This window comes from Cavia porcellus, unplaced genomic scaffold (genome assembly GCF_034190915.1).
Source record: "Cavia porcellus strain 051 isolate PalLab524CR breed Dunkin Hartley unplaced genomic scaffold, mCavPor4.1 scaffold_8, whole genome shotgun sequence".
NCBI lineage: Eukaryota > Metazoa > Chordata > Mammalia > Rodentia > Caviidae > Cavia > Cavia porcellus.
In genome coordinates, this window is record NW_026947491.1 from 40998492 (window position 1) to 41020239 (window position 21748).

General features: G+C 35.7%; 1 protein-coding gene across 6 annotated transcripts in view; it reads left to right on the forward strand.

Moving 5' to 3' along the window:
* Positions 1 to 21748, forward strand: part of Spats2 (spermatogenesis associated serine rich 2) — a 111908-nt gene that overhangs the window by 70812 nt on the left and 19348 nt on the right. For 5 of the 6 annotated variants that reach the window (XM_063254703.1, XM_063254701.1, XM_063254702.1 and 2 more), the window contains 6 exons: positions 2844 to 2952; positions 4014 to 4063; positions 7108 to 7360; positions 8403 to 8582; positions 10711 to 10846; positions 21684 to 21742. In XM_063254703.1, the coding sequence (XP_063110773.1) occupies positions 2844 to 2952; positions 4014 to 4063; positions 7108 to 7360; positions 8403 to 8582; positions 10711 to 10846; positions 21684 to 21742 (787 nt within the window). The remainder of the gene's footprint in view (positions 1 to 2843; positions 2953 to 4013; positions 4064 to 7107; positions 7361 to 8402; positions 8583 to 10710; positions 10847 to 21683; positions 21743 to 21748) is intronic. The other variant, XM_063254704.1, reaches the window with a different exon arrangement.

Sequence of the window (21748 nt, forward strand, 5' to 3'; positions counted from 1 at the left end):
TACAATCATGTGCCTCCACACTTTGCTCCTATTATGTACCGTACACGCTGAGAATAAACAGAATTGTGGGCTGGGATGCACCTCAGAGTTACCTTGTTTATCTACTATGCACAGGGCTCTGGGTTTGAACCCAGTGGAGCAATTTTATTCAAAATTTTTTTTTTTTTTTGGTCTTTTTGAGACAAGGTCTCACTATGTAGTTCAGGCTGACCTTGGGCTCACTTTGTAGGCTAGGCTGGTCTTGAACTTGCAAACAGTTCTCCTGCCTCAGCCTCTCTAGTGCTGGGATTACAGGAATGCATCACTATACCCGATTTATTCAATGGTTTTATCATTAGCAATAATATTATATTATTCTTAGTAGTAACCCTATGTGGTAAAAGAAATCAGTACATAATTTAATGTTCTAGAACCTAAAACTTTATGCTTGAAAGAGATCTGTGTGTAAAATCAGATAAGCCCTTCCCTTTCTCCCTCCAAAAATCAGATGAACCAGGCATGGTGGCACGCACTTATAATCCTAGCACACAGGATGCTGAAGCAGAAGGGTTGCAGTAAGTTCAAAGCCAGCCTGGCTGCACAGTGAGATGCTGCCTCAAAAAAAACAAAAAACCACAAAAACAAAAACAACCCATGAAATAAGGCCTTATAATATATTGAATTTATCAGTATGAATTCATGATTTAACAACAAAAAAAGGCTCCTAATTGTATCCACCAAATCGCTGTAGAAACAATGTCACCCTAGTAGCAGTAAGCATATTTGACATGTACATCTTGGTTTCTAATAACCATTATCCACCAAAAGGAACTGAGGCTTTTTAAAGAATAAACAATTACACATTATGCAGTAAGACAAGGATAAAAATTATGAGTTGGAAAAGAAAAAAACTATTATTTGTAGAAAAGAAAAAAATCCTTTTTTGGAAAGTATAATTATCTACATAGAAAAATCCATGAAAGCAGCAAATTAATAGGACTAATAAGAATTCAGGGTTACTAGTTATGAGATACATAAAAATGAAAATGATATACAGTTATAAAGTTTACCTTTTTTTGGTAGATACTATTTTTTTCCTGGTGCTGGGGATCAAATGCAAGGGATTTCCACTGAGCCACACCCTCAGCCTTTTTTTTTATTTTTTATTTTGAGGTATAGTCTTGCAAAATTGCCCATGATGAGCTCAAGCTTACAGTCCTGCTGCCTTAGCCTCCCAAAGTGCTGAAATTATAGAGATGTATCAGTACCTCCCTATTATAAAGGTTATATTTTTAATTTAAAGAAATATAAAATATTTTAGAAATAAATCTGACAGAATTGGTATATCTATTTTAGAGAGCATGATGGCATTACCTAATGAAGTAGTAGTGCCCTACTAGTGGTTGTATAGAAAATGCAATTTTTTTTAATTGCTTAAAGTGTTCTAAGTACTGTTTTGGGCACAAATAATTCAGCAGCAAAGAAATACAACATTTAGTACAGCATTGTTCCCAAAAGCCACACATTAGAAACAATCTTAATTGCCCATCAACAGAAGAAACAACGTGTATGTCATACAATGGAAATACCATGCCACTTAAAATAAATGAGTAAGAGATGTGTTTATCAACATGGAAAAGTCCAGGCATAGTGGCACATGCCTCTAATCCCAGTACTCAGGAGGCTGACGTAGGAAGATCACTTCAAGAACTATATAGTGAGACCTTGTCTCCAAAAAAAAATAAAAATCAACATGGAAAATATTCTAAAAATGCTATGTGAAAAAAAGCAAATTAAGAATAAACATGTATGATAAAATAGTACTTATGAAATAATAACATAGATTATAGATATGTAGTCATCCTAAAAAGGCAATGATGTATTGAAATTATTACCAAATTTAGAGTGGAAATCTCTAGAGAGGAAGGAATGTTTTATTAAAGTGGATGTCACTGAGTATATATTCATTTTTTTTTTTTTTTAATATTGGCAAAGTTTCACATTTATTAAAGGTAGAGAAAAGGGGTCGGGAATTTAGCTTAGTGGTGTAAGCACGCCTGTCTGGCAAGCACGAGGTCATGAGTTTGATATCAGGTACCAAAAAAAAAGAAAGAAAGGAAAAAGGAGAAAAATTAAAAACAGCATACTCTACAGTTCAGGGAGGGCTACTGTGAAGAGACAAGATAGTCTTGTTTGCCTAAAGTAGTTTATAGTAATTCAGATTATCACTAAATTTTCTTTGTACAGTTATAAAGTGATACAAAGTAAAAGTGTTTTTAGAAGAGCTATATAAAAATCTAAGCTGTGCCAAGGATATAGCTCAGTATACATTAGCACCTGCCGGCAAGCACGAGGTTATGAGTTCGATTTCTCTAAACCCTAAATCTAAGTTGTTTTATTTGATGTTTCATTCATTAAACATTGCATCCTTTCCTCTAGCATGCTTGAAGTGAGGAAATATTGATGCTAAATTAATACCTGATACCTAAATTTAACCAGCCTTTCTTGATATGAAATCTAGTACATGTCTTCTATTTCTAAAAATGTTCTGCCTGTTTTGAAATTAATTTTTCATGTGCAGGTGTCACTTACCTATTTTTATTTCCAGTGAGAGAGTTGTATGTACTCTCACTAACACTGAAGAAATATATTAAAAATGAAAATGTCATTTTTCCTGTTATTCTCCATAATACACCTCAATCAGTGACCTACTGATGTTTGAATTAAATGAACAGGCTGGGGCTATAGCTCAGTGGCACTGCACTTGCCTGGCAAGTGCGAGGTCATGAGTTTGACTTCTGGTACCAAAAAAAAAAAAGAAGAAGAAAAGAAAAAGAATTAAATGATCCTGTCATCTTTTCCAGATAAATGCAGTGCGTGCAATAGTTCCCAATAAAAGCAACAATGAAATCATCCTGGTTTTGCAGCACTTTGATAATTGTGTGGACAAAACAGTACAAGCATTTATGGAAGGTAATTTTAGCTCGTTTTTTAAATAAGTTTGTGTTTGTTCAGTAGAAGTTATTTTGGTCTTTCAGAACAGTCAGTAATGCAGCATTTCACAGATGATACAGCAGGACCCTATGATAAATAACATAAACGTAACATATCTTGACATTTTATTAATGTAAGATGCCTGTTTCAGCCTAGAAGCAATTTATTCATAAGCTTTGTGATATTAGGAATAAGAAACTAAAAAAACTTCATTATTTAACACAAAATATTCTCAACTGGTATTTAAGAAGAAATCAAGTGTCCAGTGTAACTGGAGTTGAGTTTAAAAAAAAGTTTACGTGATTCTTCATAACAAAGGAGTGATCTGGTACCCCATCAACAAATTGAAGAACTCAGCATTTTCTTCCATGCTCTATTGTCATTTAGTTTGGCACTGGCAAGTGACTCAGATGTTTTTCTTCTCTGTTCCTATAGAGGAATGGTAGGCTTAGTCAAGCTTTCAGATTCATAGAGCCAAGGAGTATCACATGACCTCTTTCCATATAATTTATTTGAGAAAAACTTACTTAAAGTTGTTTTATCATTGAATAGTAATGCCAAATAAGGTCTCCATTTTTAATTTCCTGGATTTGCAAATACAGGATAAACAGATCTAAGTACTGTAAGGTTTTTTCTTCACCTTCGTTCATTTTCTTTATAATGTTATGGATCTGCTGGAGTGTGCAGCTATTTCCAAATCAGTGTAGCCAAGGTGGTGTAGAATCTAAAGGGAAGTGGGTGGCACACTTGAGCAAAAACCAGTCATCTTTGTATTTGGACTATAGTGTAAAGGATCTTCAAAATGGCCAGGCTACATTATTCTCTTCTTGGAAGATCTTACGAGGGAAATTACATGAGAAAGGAATTTAAATAGGCAAGTATTCCAAAAGAAAAGCATATGTCACACTACTTTAGAGACTTGATCCTTAAATTTTCTTATTAAGAACTTTGGAAATTCTCAGACTGTTATAAAAATCAAGAACATTAATTGGTGTCTGACTGGGATAGGGGAGAAAATCTGTGATTGGTTTCTTTTACAGGGAGTGCCAGTGAAGTACTCAAAGAATGGACAGTAACAGGCAAAAAAAAGGTAAAAATTAATTAAATTTAAGAGCGTGGTATTGATGTTCATACTGATTTTTAAAATGTTGGCTCTACAAAAAATATTTGAAAGAAAAAGTTTCCATGAATGTCTTCAGTTCAGCTTTGCGCAGTGGCAGTATCATAGGCAATGAGGTTCATTCAAGATGTGATTATTACTAGTAAATACCTTCAGTTCATCTGGCTAAAATGTCCCCATTGACACTAAATGCAGCTATTTCAGCATTCTCTTCCATGCTCTATTGTTGTTTAGTACTGATTACCACCTAGTCTCTTCCCTGTAATTAAAGGAAGGAAACAGTAACTCTTTGCTAAGATCTTAGGAGTTGAAATAAGACAATATGTGGAGAGGAATGCAGAGCTGCTCCAGAACGGTGATTAAGGTTTTAACAATACTCACATCATAGATTAGGTAAAACACTCAGATTTTTTTTTTAACAAAGTATATTTATTGAAAGAAAGAAAGCTTCTATCTGAGGGAGGGACAGAGGGGTCCTGAGTGGGTTGCTGAGTGGGTCCCCACATTTCCCAGGGATTTTTATAGAGCAGTCACAATGTGAGGTGGGTTCAAGGTGGGGAAAAATGCAAACTCCTAAGACAGGGCATGAGGTGGGACAGAACTATGGTCAATCAGTAAGACTGAGTATAATTGCTTAGGTAAAATTTAATTAAATTGGGATTCAATAAGTGAGTGAGTCACATAGCAAGTGGGAACAGGGCCTTTGTCTGCAGGAGGTTGGATTAGTTGCGTCTTCTGGCTTCTAACTCAGATTTTTAAGTTAAACAACTGTGTTATCTCTAATATTAGTGAACTTTGACTTAAAGCCTAAAGAGGGCTTTTGCTACTAGAGCTATTAAGTGTCTTTGCAGAGGAGTCTGTACTTGAGGAAAGTAGAAGGTGCTTGAGTTAGAGAGGGTCAGACCTGGATTTCTATCTTGTTCCACTGTATAATGGCTTTGCGACCTGGAGTATTGTTTAACCTTGGTGTGCCTCATTTTGGTCATCTCTAAAACAGAAAAATAATAATACATACAAGTACCTATTATAATGCCTGACATGTAGTTCTTGATCCTTTCTCCTTTATCCACTTAAAACCAACATGTGGGCCAGGTGTGATGGTGCACTCCTGTAGTCACAGCACTTGGGAGACTGGCAGAGGAATAGCTATGACTTAGAGGCCAGCCTGAATTACATAGCAAGAACCTGTCTCAAACAAACAAAACACCTCCAAGATGTTTTCCAAATGAATACTAACTCGTCATAGTATTCTGCCCACAGCTCTGTACCCTAAATGTAGGCTCATTAGGAAATTAACTATGGATTTTAATCAAGTATCTCTATGAAACCTGTTAGGGTATTATTTTCCTGCATTAGGTTAGTACTGGGCCTCTGAAATGCTTCTTGGTGACTAACTCACTTTATTAGGCGGGGCCTGGTGATGCATACCTGTAATCCCAATGCTCAGCAGACTGAGGCAGGAGGATTGTTGCAAGTTCAGGGCCAGCCCAAACTGCATAGTGAAACCTAGTCTCAAAAAGACACACCCTCTAAAAAATCACTTCATTAGCAGTTCTGTCAGGGATTCATCATGCCAGACTTGGCCTTAGTGACCCTGAGTATTATCCAGGAGGTACCTAATGCCCTAAGCTTGTCCTGAAGCTGTCTATACCTGTAGCTTCACATATCTCTTAAACTTACCACTGCTTTCAATAAAGTTAGCTGTGAGTGTTCTGGAAAATAGGAGTGTCTTAATTTATTGTCCCAGGATGATAAGTGATTAGTGCCAGTTCACATGGATGAAAGTATTTAAGAGCAAGGTAAGAACTTGGGAGAGGAAATTGTATTTCAAGTTCAGTACTCTTGCTAGACATAGCCCACTGAAAACCCTTGAGGAGGGGAAACTGATTGAGTTATACTTACCTAACTCTAGGAGTAGAATTAAATATCACCAGTAGAGCTGTGAGATAACAAAAGAAAAGATAAAGATCTTGTTTGTTTATTTTAATTTTATTTTATTATTTTTGCTGGGTATGTGAGGCTAGCCTAGGCTATATAGTTCATAGTGACACCCTGTCTCAAAACAAACACTGTACTATTTTCATAGGTAATATATTCATGTGGCTCTGAATTCAAAGGTACAAACATTAGTACACTGAAACATCTTTATCCTATTCCTGTTTCATACCCAAAGTCAAACAGTGTTACAGTTTCTTAAATATGCTCTCCCAGGTATTTTATGCATATAAGCATATTCTATTCTTATATTGAGCTTATATCATATTTCAATATACAGTATAAGGAACTTTTTTTGTTATTGTAGACTTACAGTCATCTTCTTGTCTGTATGTACCATAACTTACTTAACCAATTCCCTATTAGTCAAGCCTTTGCTTTTAGTAACAATACTGCAATAAGCAACCTGATATAATACATAATTTTGAACTTGTTAGCCTCACCTAGGATAAGTCCTTAGAAGCAAAATTGTGGGCAAAAAGGTCTGTGCATTTATAATTTTGGTAACTATTACTAGATGGCCACTGGTAGGGATACATGAAAGTTCTCTGTACTCTCAACTCTACAGTGTTATTATACTTTTTTACTTTGCTAATCAACAGATAAAAAATGATATTGCAGTATAGTTTTAATAGATACGTCCTTTATATGGGCTTATACTTCATTCCATATGTTTATAGTTTATATATTTTCTATTCTGTTACTTGGGGTTTTTTTAAGAACTCTGTAAAATTAGCTCTTTTGTTTATATATAAGCTACATTTTTTTTTTGTAGTTTATCTTTTCATTTTGCTGAAGGTAGGTTTTGCCATGAGCAAACGTTGTATATTTATTTATATTATGATACATAGTAAAATTTTGTTTTAGACAATCTTTCAAAATATACAAAAATATGTTCAATCTCTGGAAAGAACATGAGAAAGTGGTAGCATTTATTGATTGTTTTGGGTAGCTAGAGATGTTGTATTGTTGGAGGGTCTGCTTTTTCTTTCTTTTTTTCAAATCTTCAATAACTTTAGAACAAAAAGAAGAAAAGCAAACCAAAACCTGCAGCAGAAACAAGAAACAGTATCCCAGATTCCAGTAAATTGGTTTCCACTCAAGAAGAGCAGTCTGCACCTTCCTCAGAGAAAGGTGGCATTAATGGTTACCATGTTAATGGTGCCATCAATGATGCTGAGTCTGTGGATTCGCTCAGTGAAGGTTTGGAGACACTTTCAGTGGAGGCCAGAGAATCAGAAGACCCTGAACCGCCCATGCCAGTTAGAACAGGTAAGTTTATTAGCAGGTTCTTCAAAAGTTACATTCAGTTGAAAAATATAAGGACTTCCCTGGTTGAGAAAACTATCAATAAATTAAATGTAATTGGTCTTTGATTAGTTTTTGTTTCTTTTGTGTAGAAGAATGGCAGTTTATACTTGTCAGAGGCCTAGAAAACTACATCTTGTTCCCTGTCTCATATTTCAACTTCAGTCATATGAAATATTTTCTATCCTAATAGCAGAATACTTAATATTTAGAAAAAGCAGACACTTTATCTTTCCTATTCATTTAAGAAAATGATAAAGATGAGATAATCTTGTTTTCTAGTCAAGAGTTAACATCCACAATAGTTGTAAATTCATGTATCTAGTATGTTTTTTTGCCAGCCATTTTGTTGTGTTGGGAAGATACTAGAAATAGATTTTTTGAAAATTACTGATTTGTTAATCCAACTTTCCTTGCTTTGCACTTCCTACCTCTATAAATGTAGCGTCACTTTAACAATTATGCTATGTTTTTTAGAATTTCTTTTATTGATCCATACACACTACACACCCTAGAGAAAAAATTTGTACCTACACAGACTCCAAACAAGGATAGCCAATTGCTTTCATGTTTTTTTTTTTTTTCTTGGCTAACCTTTCTCACATTTTTGAACTCTATTCCTCTGTACTCTCCAAAGCTTTTTGTTCTTTCCCAGAGTCAATGTAAAATTCTCTTTCCTCAATGTAAATTTATGGAAACTAGCTGAAGTTGGTAATGTTGCCTCTCCACCTGTGGAACTGTAGGGTATTACTTCCTATCTAACTTGGTTGGCTATAGCTGCTTTTTTCCATGCCTGGTGCCTCATAGGAGTAAGCCAGAAGCTGCCAATAGTCACACCCAGCTGATTCTGATCTTTGTTTTATTTTGTCACTTGATTTTGCTCACAAATTTTGAAGAGCCATGGATTTGCCTAAAAGGCTTTGGCATACTTACTTTGTGCACTTAGAACTGCTTGACTGATTTAATCCCACGATATGCTCTAAAGCTCTGGATCTTTATTGGACAGGATCTGTGCTGGAGAATGGTGTCTCTGACTTGGAGCCCAAGTCTTTGACTACCTCCTCTGTTCAGAATGTTCAGCACTCCAGGAATGCTGCCAAATCTCTGTCAAGATCCACCACAGGACCTCACTTTTCAAATCTTGGGACGGAGGATGTTCCACTCTCCTCTACCAACAAAAAGCTAGGTAATGCAAGGTCCCACCTAAGAGGGAATGAAAAATCCACTTCTGGCTATCCCAAAGATAAGGTTTCAGAAGGACATCACATAATACTTTTCCTATTTTGCAGACTTCAATTCTGTAAAACATATTCTACCTCTGTGTACACAGCTGGAGTCTAAAAAAGTGTGGTTCAGATGTGTCATCTTATTAGAGGACAGAGGTCTTCTGTGTGACTTATAGGCAAACTTAACTGCCAGGATGACATAGCTAATATTAACCTGTTTCCTTTGTTTTCTTTGCTGCAACATATCTGTGTTATTTCTTCTATTTTTATCTCCTGATTTACTCAACAAGTCAAGGACCTTCATTTCTTCCATGATACTCCAAAGAAGTATTTTCACTGTTCTTTACCTCTTCATGTTCTTATTGATGGCTGACTGACTCTAACTTTTAACAAGATCATTTTTTAAGTAGTTAGCATCACTAGTGGTAGTTCTCTGCTTTTTCCAACTAGTATAATCATTTAAATAACAGCCAATAATTAGAGGTAATAGCTTCTCTGAGTTTTATACATTTAAGCATGGTGGTCACTAAAGTAAACAGATGAAACAGAAATGTAAAGGTCAGTTGTAATCTGTAGTTCCTTAATGAATTATTTATGCCACGTGAGCTAAATTATAATTAGTGCAGTTCTTCTTTTTTATCTTTATGAGAATCCTTAGCTTGATGCAGAACAAGTCTGAGACTATCCATGCAAGCAAAAATAAAAGATGTAGGCATGAGACTTTGATGTTGCAAGCATTACTCCCAAGCTACTTGGAACACTGAAGCAGGAGCATTGCTTAAGTCCTGGAGTTTAGGGGCAGCCTGGGAAATACAGTAAGACCCCCATTTCTAAAAGTTCAAGAAGTTAAAAATGTGTGTCTTAGCACATTCATAAACTTCTTAAATCCATGATTCTAACAATTAGCTTAATGTATGATTTTGGCATTGGTGAATAGAAAAGTTAGTAGAACGTTGGAAGCTGATTAAAATAAGTATGGTGAGTGTGTGCTCTTTTTTCTACAAAGCTGGCTTCCCCACATACAGTGTTTCAAGCTGCACTATAAAAAGATAACTGTATAACTTTGCAATGTGCACATAGTAAATTACTTTGTTAAATCCTGTCCTTCGGTATCTAAATAGGTTTTTTTCTTTTTCTCTGTTTCATTTTGAATAGTTTCTAAAATTGCTGTGTTCAGATTCGTTAATATTTTTTTAACAATTTCTGGTCTGCTGTTAATTCCAGTTTATTTTTCATTGCAGAGGTTGTTTTTTAATCTCTCCATACTCAGTTGAGATTTTTAAAATGCCTCTTACATTTCTACCTAACATGCTTCTGTTTTGGTCTACCTTGAATATATGATATCTGATTGTAATAACTATTTAATGTCTTTTTCTATCGGTCATTTTTGCATCTATTTCTATTGATTTTTCTCTTCATTATGGGCAATGTTTTCTGCGTACTTGTTTTTCATTTTGAGACACGGTCTTGCTATATAGTTTAGGCTGGCCTTGAACTGGCAGTGACCTTCCTGCTTTAGCCTCTCAAGTGCTGGGTTATAGGCATGAGCTATCATGACTGGCTTTTGTTTCTGTTTTTTCAGGGGGAAAATAGTACACTGTCTTCATTGTCTGAAAACCAGTGTTCCATATATCTTACTGGTGTGCATATGTTAATCGTTTACTATAAGAGGATAAGTCCTGCTCTTTGTTACTTCATTTTGACCAGATTAGGTTTTTTGTTTTTGATATGTTTTTTCTATGATACTGGGGGTTAAACATAAGGTTTTCACATTGAGCTACATCTCTAGCCCTTTCTTTGTTTTAATTTTGAGAAAGGATCTCACTAAGTTATGTTTCCCAGGCTAGACAGTCTTGTGATCCTTCTGCTGAGCCTTCCAGAGTGCTGTGATTGTGGCATATACACTGCACATCACACCTGGCTTAGGATACTTTTTTTTGTAAATCTATTAAAAATAATTTTTGTGTTTGGGAGGTGATCATTTAGGACACATTCTTAGACTACATGTTATTTATCTTAGGTGTTCAGATTCAACTTTTAATTACATAATTTTCCTTTGTTTAGTAATCTTAGTGTTTTCCTTCCCAGGTTCCAATATTGAAAAATCTGTAAAAGATCTTCAGCGCTGCACAGTGTCTCTTGCACGGTATCGAGTTGTAGTTAAAGAAGAGATGGATGCTTCTATTAAGAAAATGAAGCAAGCTTTTGCTGAATTGCAAAGTTGGTAAGTTAAGTTGCTTTTGGTATCACTAGTATAAAATCACTGTTTATGAAAATGGTTAGTTATTCACCAGACCCTTCGATTTCCAACTCCTAATTACTGTCCATAATGGGGAAGAGAATTTAAAACCCTGTGATACATGTATTACTCTGCTTAATTCTTAAGTCACAGTGTGGTAATGAGTGGTACAGAGGAACTCACACCACTCTAGAAATGGGCATGAGATTAATACTGTTTGGAATGGTACAATAGAGCACATTGCATATATTTATCTCAGGATTGTAAACCAAGAGTATAATAAATGACATGATGTTTGAACAAAAATTAGAGAGAGACCTGTTTTTGTTTCCTTTTGTACTTGTTATTGAACTTCACCCAAGTGACCTCGCCTTATTAATCATTGAATTGTTTTAATTTTTGTGTTTTTCAAACTGTTTCTTAAAGTACTCATTTCTCTAAATATATTAATATGTCTCCTATAAGGGAAACCAGTTTAGTAGTTAAAGAGGTAGTTTGAAAAAAATTTCTTTTTTAAAAAAATATTATTACTAGGGCCAGGTATGTAACTCAGTGGTGTAAGCACCTGCCTGGCAAGCGCATGATCATCAGTTCAATCTGCAGTACCAAAATATATATATATATATATATATATATATATATATATATATATATATTACTACTGGATTTCTCAATGGCGTGTGTGTGTGTGACTTTTGAATGCTAGCGTGCATTATGATTACAAGAGGAATGTGTATACCATGCTACTTTTGAGGGAGAAATTCATACTGATGTTTTCTAGGACACAAAAGTGTGTTTAACTATTTAATATTAAGATGTTACACATGGGGGCTAGGGATTTAGCTCAGTGTCATAAGTGCCTGCCAGGCAAGTGCGAGGTTGTGAGTTTAATCCCCAGTACCACCAAAAACAAAACAAAACAAGATGTTATACATGGAAAATACAGTTCTGTTCTGGGGATTATTTGTGTCTTATAAGGGCTTTGTTTTTGAAAATAAAGACTTTAGGACCAAAATTAATCAAAATGACAGGAAGACAAACAGCTGGGCTGATTTAAGTATTTTAGGAATGTCCATTCTGCTTATTTGTGAGTACAGCCCATATCTGAAATATGAGAAGAGGTGATTATGTCTGTTAAGAGCGTGACCTGCTCGTCCTCCCAACTATCCAGCCATTTTCTTGCTGCTTGTCTGTGGACTTGCTTAGATTATGCCAAGCCATGTTTTTGTTTACAAACTTAGTCTAGGCATTGTGTGCAAAACAAGAAAGCCAGAAAGAAGAAGCGTTTGGGTCCCCTCTGTTATCCTAGCCTCTGAAATTGGAGGAGTGAAGTCATGAAGGTGAAATAACACCTCCAGAAAGTTAAATCATCATAACCAAACAGTACATTTTAGGAGAGTTAATACATTTAGTAGTTTACACATCTTGAACCTTGCATGTAACCTTTCCAATTTTAAAGCTATGTGCTTAATGCCATGTCTTCTGTATTGAGGGTGGGGAAATGTTAAGATAGGGACTTGCATTGTAGTTCACGCTGGCCTGGAACTCACTGTGTAGCCCATGCTAGCCTGGAACTCACAGTAGTCCTCCTGTATCAGCCTCCTGAGTGCTGGGCTTACAGGAATATGTCATCATACCTTGCCAAGTTACTTATTATAATGTTCATATTTCCTGTCTTGGGGACTAGTTGATGCCACTTATCCAATTTGACATGCCATTTTATACTTCTGTATTTATCTAAATTTGTCCAGTTCTCCAAAACTAAATGAAGCTCAGGCATCTGAAAATTTTAGGTACTGTTTTATCTTCCTTCTTAACTTCTGGGGGGAAGTTCCTAGCTCTTTGGACTGGATTCTTGTTGTATCAGACAGATACTGTTGGCATATTTGGAAAAATAAAGAGCTAAGTATAGGTCATCACAATTTTGCTTTGATAGGCTTCTGAGCTTGCATTTGTTCAGTTTAATGATTTCTTAGCCACAGGATGCAGTTCCATTTAGAATAAGCCTGAACCAGGAAACACAGTTCCGGGAGTTATTTGAGATTTCTTTCTGACTTGGAACCCAGCCAGGAGGAACCTCCTTCAATAAATGACAAATGAAACGGTTTCCTGCCTGGGAACTGTGTATTTAGTATTGATTAGCAGGCATAACAACAGGGTCAATTTAACTTGAGGAGACACCTACTCTTTCCTACTTGTGTAAAGGGCTTTTCTCTGGCTGATCGGGTTTTTTTTAACTACCTTATTTCAACATTCCTTCTACTAGCTACTTCAAGACATAATTGATAGGTGAACTAACTCTGTTTGGCACTAAACCAGACCTTGGAGCTAATGTCATGTAGAAAACCATTTTTTGTTGTGGTTACAGTAATAAAGAAAAGCAGATACTTCTGAGATTTTTTTTTTTTTTTTTTTTAATCGGTACTGGGGATCGAACTCACAACTGCCTGCTTGCAAGGCAGGTGCTTATGCCGCTGAGCTAAATCCCCAGCCCCTTTTTTTTTGAGATTTTTTTTTTTTTTTATTATTTGAAAAGCAGTTTCTTCTAACAGATTGGCAGCAATAAGATTACATTACTTCTGACAAGGAACTAGGTAAATTATATAGGTGACTCCTTTTACTTTGATGCCAAATCTAAGCTACCTATGCCTGGTGGAAGGTAAATTTAGCAGCTTTCCAAAGTATAAAACTAAAAACCTGTTCTTACTGATGACTTAATAATAATCATCTCTAGACCTAAGTTTACCCTTTTTTGTTAATTAATAATAGTTATGTGCTTTACATTCTTGAGGCTTTTAGTTGACCTAAGTTTAAGATTGTGAAGGAGATGGGATATGGAGTAGAATATGATTCTAGAGTATATAAACTTCTTTGGAAGGTTGTCATATAATGTATTTGTAAAAAAAAAAAGTTAACAATGCTTACTCAGTTTCCATTTTAAATAAAAAGTTTCAATTTTGTGAAAATCAAAGGTTTATTTTTAAAGAGGAGAGTTTCCACTTGATTCAAGAGAAATGGGTAAAAAGGATGGATATAGTGGCACACTGTATAATCCCCACCACTCAGGAAGCTGAAACAGCAGAATTGCCTGGAATTCGATGCCAGCCTAAACTATATAGTGAGATCATTTAACAAAAGGAGGGGGAAGAAATGCATAATAAGGTCAAGAGATTGTTAAGAAATTTGAGATTAGGGTCTAGGAATGGTGGCGTAACATTTACCTAGCTTGTGCCCAGCACTTCATTCAAAGCTCTAGCCCCCTACCTAAACCACTCCCCGCAAATTAAAGTTATACAACACATAAAGTCATATTAGGTGTGCAGTTAAGATTGAAATTTTTCATAGGTGATTCTTTATTGGGCTGATTGTGTATTGGTTTGTTTTTCCTTGCAGTGCCAGGGATTGAACCTGTACCTTTATACTGAGTTACATCCTCAGCCATTTTTTATTTTGAGTCAGGATCTTGCTAAAGTGCCCAGCCAGGGCTTGAATTTGTGATTCTCCTGTTGACACATTCTCCCGGAGTTCTGGGATGACAGGCATGCATTACTGAGCCCAACTTCTAAATTTGTGTTCTGTTCTTTAAAAATACTAAATTAAGAGAAAGTAATTTTACCAAAAGCTTTCAGTTTCTTAAATTTAAAGGATATATGGAGATGTTAAGAACTAAAAAATAATTTTATCAACCAGTATGCCTCAAAAAAAATCTAAAAAGTACAGAAAAGAAGGAATATAATAATGTACTGTCAAAAATGTGCATACTGTTATAGTTCCAATTTATCATTCAATTTTTGAATGGCTAGTATCTTGATAATCTTATTTCTATTAACTTGCCTGTATAATTCTTGAGGGTCTTTATTCTCTCACATTAACAAGGGATTTGAGTCTTAAGTAGTTTATGTAACATGATGTGCTATGTTGCAGATCCAATATTTGAACCTATGTGATCTTAGTTTTGGTTTTGTTTTGAGATAGGGTCTTACTGTGTATTCTGACTGGTCTTGAACTCACAGTGATCCTCCTACCTCAGCTTCCTGATTTCTGGGATTACAGGTGGCACTAACGCACCTACCTGGCTCTTGAATCTCTGTGATCTGACCCAGTAATTTATAGTCTTGTCCCATAATTTCTTGAAGGCTCACCCTCCCTGCCTAAGGTTGAGAAGGCATGAGACTGGTTGGTAAATGTCACACATTATTTATTCCTCAGCTGAAAGGCAATGTAACAGAGAAACCCCACCGTGAGAAGATTTTTGTGACTTAAGAAATTTAGTTATTAGGAAACTGAACTAGATTTGGGGTAAGCCTATGAAAGTAGTTTGTAAATTCAGTAAACTATAAGAAAGAATACTCTTAAAACTATAAGAAAGAATACTCTATCCAACATCCTCCACCTCCATTCTGGGGCTAGCACTCAGGGCCTCATGCATGTTAAACAAGTATTCTGTTGAGCTGCATTTCCAGCCCATTTTAGTTTTGTTGGTTTATTTGTGTATTTTTGAGACAGGGTCTTGTTATATAGCTTAGCCTGGCCTTAAACTTGCTACGTAACCCAACCCGGCCTCAGACTCACAGTAATCTGCCTGCCTCAGTCTCCCAAATACTAGGATTATAGGCATGCAGCAGCACTATACCAGTGTCCAACCTATTTTAAATTTTATTTTAGGACAGGATCTCACTAAATTAGCCAGGCTGCTTTCAAATTTTTGATCTCTTGCCTCACTTGCCTGAGTAACTGGGATTAGGTATGTATTACTCACTTGGCTAAAATGTACTTTTTTTTATATTCAGTTTTTAAAATTCAATAGCTGGGTATGGTGGCACACACTCAGGAGACTGAGGCAAGAGGATCACCACAAGTTTGAGGCCAGCCCAAACTACATAGTAAGACTCTGCATCAAAAAAATTCCTGGTATTACGTGACATTATCCCACTATTCTTCCATTTCCTGTGCCTCAGCAGGCATCCTTGTTGGCTTTGTTCTGCAGTCTTTACTTTCCTACTCTACAAATATCTTCCCTATATCTGGAACTTTAGATATTCCATTCTTCCAGAGAGAAGATTCAAACAAATCATGATTTCAAATCTCTGGTCAGTCACATACTATGTAGGCTTAACCATTTTCTCTTACTGATTAGATACCTGAACAGTGATACAGATTGATTGCTACTGATTGTTTTTCCTCAGCAGATCATAGAATACCATTGAAGTCATACCTTAGAATTACTTTAGAATTGAAATACTCTTGGCCATTGAAAAAAAACACAAAGAAAAAGTCTCCCTTTAAGGACATATGTCATAAGAACCATGGATTATATTTTGACTATGCTTGATGGTGTACACTTCTAAACTAAACACTGGGAGACGGAGATAAGAGGGTTGCAAATTTGAACTCATTTTAAGGAATTTAGTGAGATCCTACATCAAAATAATTTTGTCTGTTTTTTGTTTTGCTTTGTTTTTTGTTAGAGTCTCAATTTTTAGGGCAGACTGACTTTGAACTCATTATGTAGACCAGTTTGTCCTCAAACTTGATCCTCCTGCCATCACCCTTCTGAATTCTGGGATTATAGATATGTACCACCACACCCAGCCTCAAAATAAATATTTTTTTAAAAGAGGATATAATTTAGTGCAAAGACTCTGGACTAACTACTTAACAGTGCAGTAATTTAAATAGGATGACAACTGCATTTTCCATTAATTTTAATAAGGTAATATATAGAAAATACAAATATGACAATTTAATCAAATTTATTCATTTTTTTGTATGGTGTATCTTAAAATTTTCAGTGCTGCTCGGTATAGTTACGCAAACAGACTTGGGGTACACTATTTCTTGTTTTGTTTTGTTTTTGGTACAGGGAATCCAATCAGGAATTTTTTTTTTAGACTAAAATGAAATAAAATAAAATAAAGCCAATCAAAATAAAACAATAAAAATGATGCTAAACTTCAAAATAATAGAAAATCAACAATGGCTACTATAATGTATCTTGTTATATTCGCAATAGTTGCACTTGCCAGGCAGGTACTGTGCCACTGAGCCATGTCCTTCTTTGGTCCATTTTTGTCTTTTTGAGACAAGGTCTCGCTATGCAGTTACTGGCATTGAGCTTACTTTGTACCTTCGACTGGTCTCAAACTTGCAACAATCCTTCTGCCTCAGTCTCCTAGTGCTGGGATTACAGGTGTACACTACCATACCTGGCCGGGGTAAACTGTTAAGTGGTTAAATTCTCAGTATCCCCTTCCATTCACCCATACATACTAGTTTATGTTCTAACTTCTTAAGTTAGTCAGACCAGGCACCTGCCTGGCAAGCGCATTATCGTGAGTCCAGTGCTTAGTACTGGGGGGAAAAAAATAAGTTAGACCAGACATGGTGGTCCACACTTAATACTTGGCAGACTGAAAGAAAAAGTTCTCAAAGTGGGCTACATCGCAAGATTTACGTTTCAAAAAAAAACTAATGAAAAACTATTTCAGATTCTTAAAGAATCACTTATCCACTTCGTTTTTTTGTCTTTTTTTTTTTTTCACTATATAGTTCAGGCTGGCCTTGAACTCAGTTTGTAGCACAGGCTGGCCTCAAACTCACAGCAACCCTTCAGCCTCAGCCTCCCCAATACTAAGATTTCAGACATGTGCTACCATGCCTATCAGTGCCTGCCTACTTTGTAAAGAACTCTGCAAAGAAAGACTCATCAGAATTTTCATCATGATCAAATTTGATGTAATAAGTTATTTCTTTCATTTCAGTTGTAGTTGATCAACTCATCTAGCTACCTACATGATGGGTTTTTGTTTTGTTATTGTGGTGGTAATGCACTGAGCTACCATCCCACCCCCTCTTTTATGAGAGGAAGACTTCAGAGGCAAAACGTGTTTGCATTGGCTTTGCTTGAATTTTTGTTTTGGCTAATGAAACTAGAATAAGTACGTTTTAGATTTTGAGCAAATAAAAGCAAGTACAAATATTTTCTAAGAACATTTTTTAGTGTTTTAGAATATTGTCCTTTAAAATAATTGACTGTAGAATTGCTACATTTAGGTTTCCACTATAATACTATTTTTCTAATGAATAACCGTAAACAAATGATAATTTTAAAATTTTGGCAGTAAGGAATTACTGAAGCAGAAACCAAAATCAAAGTTAGTAGCTATGTGTTAGATATATTAATTAAAGAACTTGCTTCAAATGATAAGCACACAATATATCTTTGAGATGTGGATAATGCAAGAATGGCTAATCTAAGCAACTAAATTACACAGAAGCATTAGAATAAATTTGGCAAATTTAAAGATAATACAAAAATTCTTTTTTTTTTTTTTTTTTTTTTTTGGTCTTTTTGACAGGGTCTCTCTATTCAGTTCAGGTTGGCCTTGAGCTCACTTTGTAGCCCAGGCTGGTCTCGAACTCGCAGTGATCCTTTTGCCTCAGCCTCCGGAGTTGGGATTATAGGGATCCCTCCTGAGCTGGGATTACAGGTGTGAGCCACCATGTCCAGCTAATAAAAAAATTCTTATAGGGAGGAAAAGAAATAAAGACCATTCAAATAGGATCACAGCAATATTGAGTAAGTTTTATTAGCAGTTTCACAAGCCAGTTTATCAGACACTTAGAGAAGCTTAGTCACCTGCAATATTGGAGTGTACAAAGTTACAGGAAATCTGACAATCTGAATGAGTCTTTCATTGCTCACTGAGAGGGCTCATTGCTTGCAGTTATCACATTTTAAAACTATTACTTTGGAGCTGGGGATTTAGCTCAGTGGCATAAGTGCCTGCCTTGCAAGCAGGCAGTCGTGAGTTCGATCCCTGGTACCGATAAAAACGAAAAAGACAAAAAAAAAAACAAAAAACTATTACTTTAAACCATAGGTATTTTTTAAGCTGTAGGCTACAGTTACACCCTGGAACCACTGTGTAGCTCAGGAAAAGTTGTGAAGTCTTAGCTAAATTACTTTATTAGAAAGTTAATCGTAAGGCCAGGCGTGGTGACACACACCTGTAGTCCATGTACACAGGAGGCTGAGGCAGGAGGATCATCATAGGTTTAAGAGTAGCCTGGCTACATAGTATATTCAAGGCCAGTCTGAACTACATAAGAGAGCCTGTCTCAAAAAACCAAAAAATGAAAAACAGAACCCCTTAATAATGGGTCACACTTCTATACAACCACAAAAATATTAATACAGTCTACCTTTTTTCTTCTTGTAGTACTACAGATTGAACCTAGAGACCTCTGAACTATATTCCTACCTCTTATTTTTTTCAACTTAGAGGTAGGTTTTTTGCTAAGTTGCCCAGGTTGGCTTCAAACTTGTGATTTTTCTGCCTTGACCTGTTTAATATATGGGATTACAGGTGTGCACTAACATATACAATATACATACACATATATACTTTTGTTTGCGACAGCATCTAGCAATATGTAAATTAAGGCTAACCTTGAACTCACTGTGTAGCCCAGGCTGACTCTGACCCTCATTGATCCTTCCACCTCATTAAGAGTTATTTTTACATTTGGCCAGCCATAGTGACATATCCTAGCAGTCTGGGAGGCTGAAGCTGGAACATCACAAGTTCAAATGCAGCCTGCAACACTTTGTAAGACCATGTCTTAAAAAAAAAGACCATGTTTTAAAGTAAAAAAGGCTGGATATACAGCTCTTTGTAAAGGCCAGGATATAATCATCAGAACTACAAAACAAAACAAACAAAATGTTACACATTTGAACACTTACTCATTTTTGTATTTTAAAGACCTGTGAAAATTTTAGTGGAAAATTATAAATGTCAACCAAACTTTTCACAGAGAAAATATCCCAACATATCTCCTAGTTAACCAGGAGATCCTCTTTTTAATGCTAGGCCAGCATCACAGTAGATGGGAACGCGGCAAACAGAAATAGAATAGCTACTGCTTTTATTCACCGTTAGTGTAGAGATGAAAACAGTTTTTAATGGAAGATTCACATGTTGTTCATGCATTGCCCTATGAATTTCTTGTGATCACCAATAAGCCAGTAAAGAAACACAAGTTTGAGTTGGGGATTTAGCTCAGCGGCATAAGAGCCTGCCTTGCAAGTGTGTGGTCGTGAGTTTGATCCCTGGTACTGGTAAGAAAAAAACAAAAAGAAACACAAGTTTTAATAGACGCAACTCATTTATTCTCACAGGGAAAAAAAGTCACAACATATTAGCTCATATTGTCACAAAAATATCTGATTGTGTCGACTCAGAACTTACTTTCTTTGTGAAACATCTCGTGATAGCCCACTTTTTACGATAAAGTTTGTAAGCTGCGAAAAGCTTACAAGTTTGTTCAAGTCTTTTAATATTTTACAAGCTTTGTCAGAGACAAAGAAATTATCAGATAGTAGACACATCTTCAGGTAACCTGGCAATAGAAAAGAAGTAATGTAAAACTTTAGGCCTGGCACCTCCTGTCTCAGTTGTGCTTTTGTTTTGCCTTTTAGGTATTCCAAATGCTGCTAGAGTTCTTGGAGCAAAATATTGCCAAGGTTTGGGAATACTTTCTTAGCAAAGTATGGCTACCCCACAATACTTGTATTGTCTCTCCAGTCTGGTGCTTTTGAATTAACATGCCAATGAATTTATTTATTACAAGTCTTTTTATTAACACTGTGCATAATAATTATCAACACTGTGTTCTCTGGCACTTCATTATAAAGGATTTTGCTCCTTAAGGAAATGACCTTGCCTTACACATTTTTGTATATCTCACACTGTAACGTCTATATTAACTACTTTTTGCTAACATAGCTACATATTGAGCTAAATTGAATTGGTGTTAATGGGCGTGTGTGTATGATTGCTTTTACAAGTAGAGGCAAAAGCGGGTTTTTATTGACACTGTGATAGTACTCCCATTGAAAAGGAGAAATCAGAATGAGCTCCTGGGCTGGGGATTTAGCCCAGCGGCATAAGAATCTGCCTTGCAAGCAGGTGGTCTTGAGTTTGATCCCCTGTACTGATTAAAAAAAAAAAAAAAAAAAAGAATGAACTCCCAATCTCTATTCATAGAAGGTTTTGGGCTCTTCTATAAGGACATGTAAAAAGCTTTACCTGTAAACCATTTGCATTTGCACTGGAAAAAGTTCTGATTTCCCATTTAATTTTTTTTCTGTGAAAGTATACCAAGAACTTCTGATTCCATACTTTCCAGATTACTATGAAATGCTTATCAGAAATGGGTTTTGGCTTTTCTCCAAGTGCCAGTTAACTTGATGCAACTGTGATCAGCTTTGAAGATACACAAATCCTAATTATGAATAAATATGCCCTAGCACAGTGATGGTGCCAATCTATGACACGTGTACTGCGGCAGGATGTTTGTTATCATTGAAAGCCTTTAAAAGGTTCACCATCACTGTGCTAGCAGGATATTTCCTAGTAAAATTTATTGGAAGTAAAGTTGCCAAATCTTATAAACCAAAATGTAGTAAATATATCAATGTGTATTTGAAAATAAATCATTTTCACAGATTTGCTTTAGCACAACTGAGAAACATTTTGTAGCTTGCTACTGCCATCTACTGGTTCTCAATTCTTAGACTTCTAGCAGCTGGTTTATAGTAAATACATACTGGTGAAGAGGAATTGTGTCTATTTATTTTATTGGAAACCCTAAAATATTCTATGTTAAAAGTAAGACATCAAAATTTTCATGTGATCCATAGAATGACTGGGTAGTATGCTTTTAGTGAACAAAAGTCATCTTTCACAGTTAGTAATGTGCTATTTTTGTGTTGGAGTTTCTGATTAAACATTTTTCTTTTGTCGTCTTTTTCCAGTTTAATGGATCGAGAAGTGGCACTGCTTGCTGAAATGGACAAAGTGAAAGCTGAAGCAAGTAAGA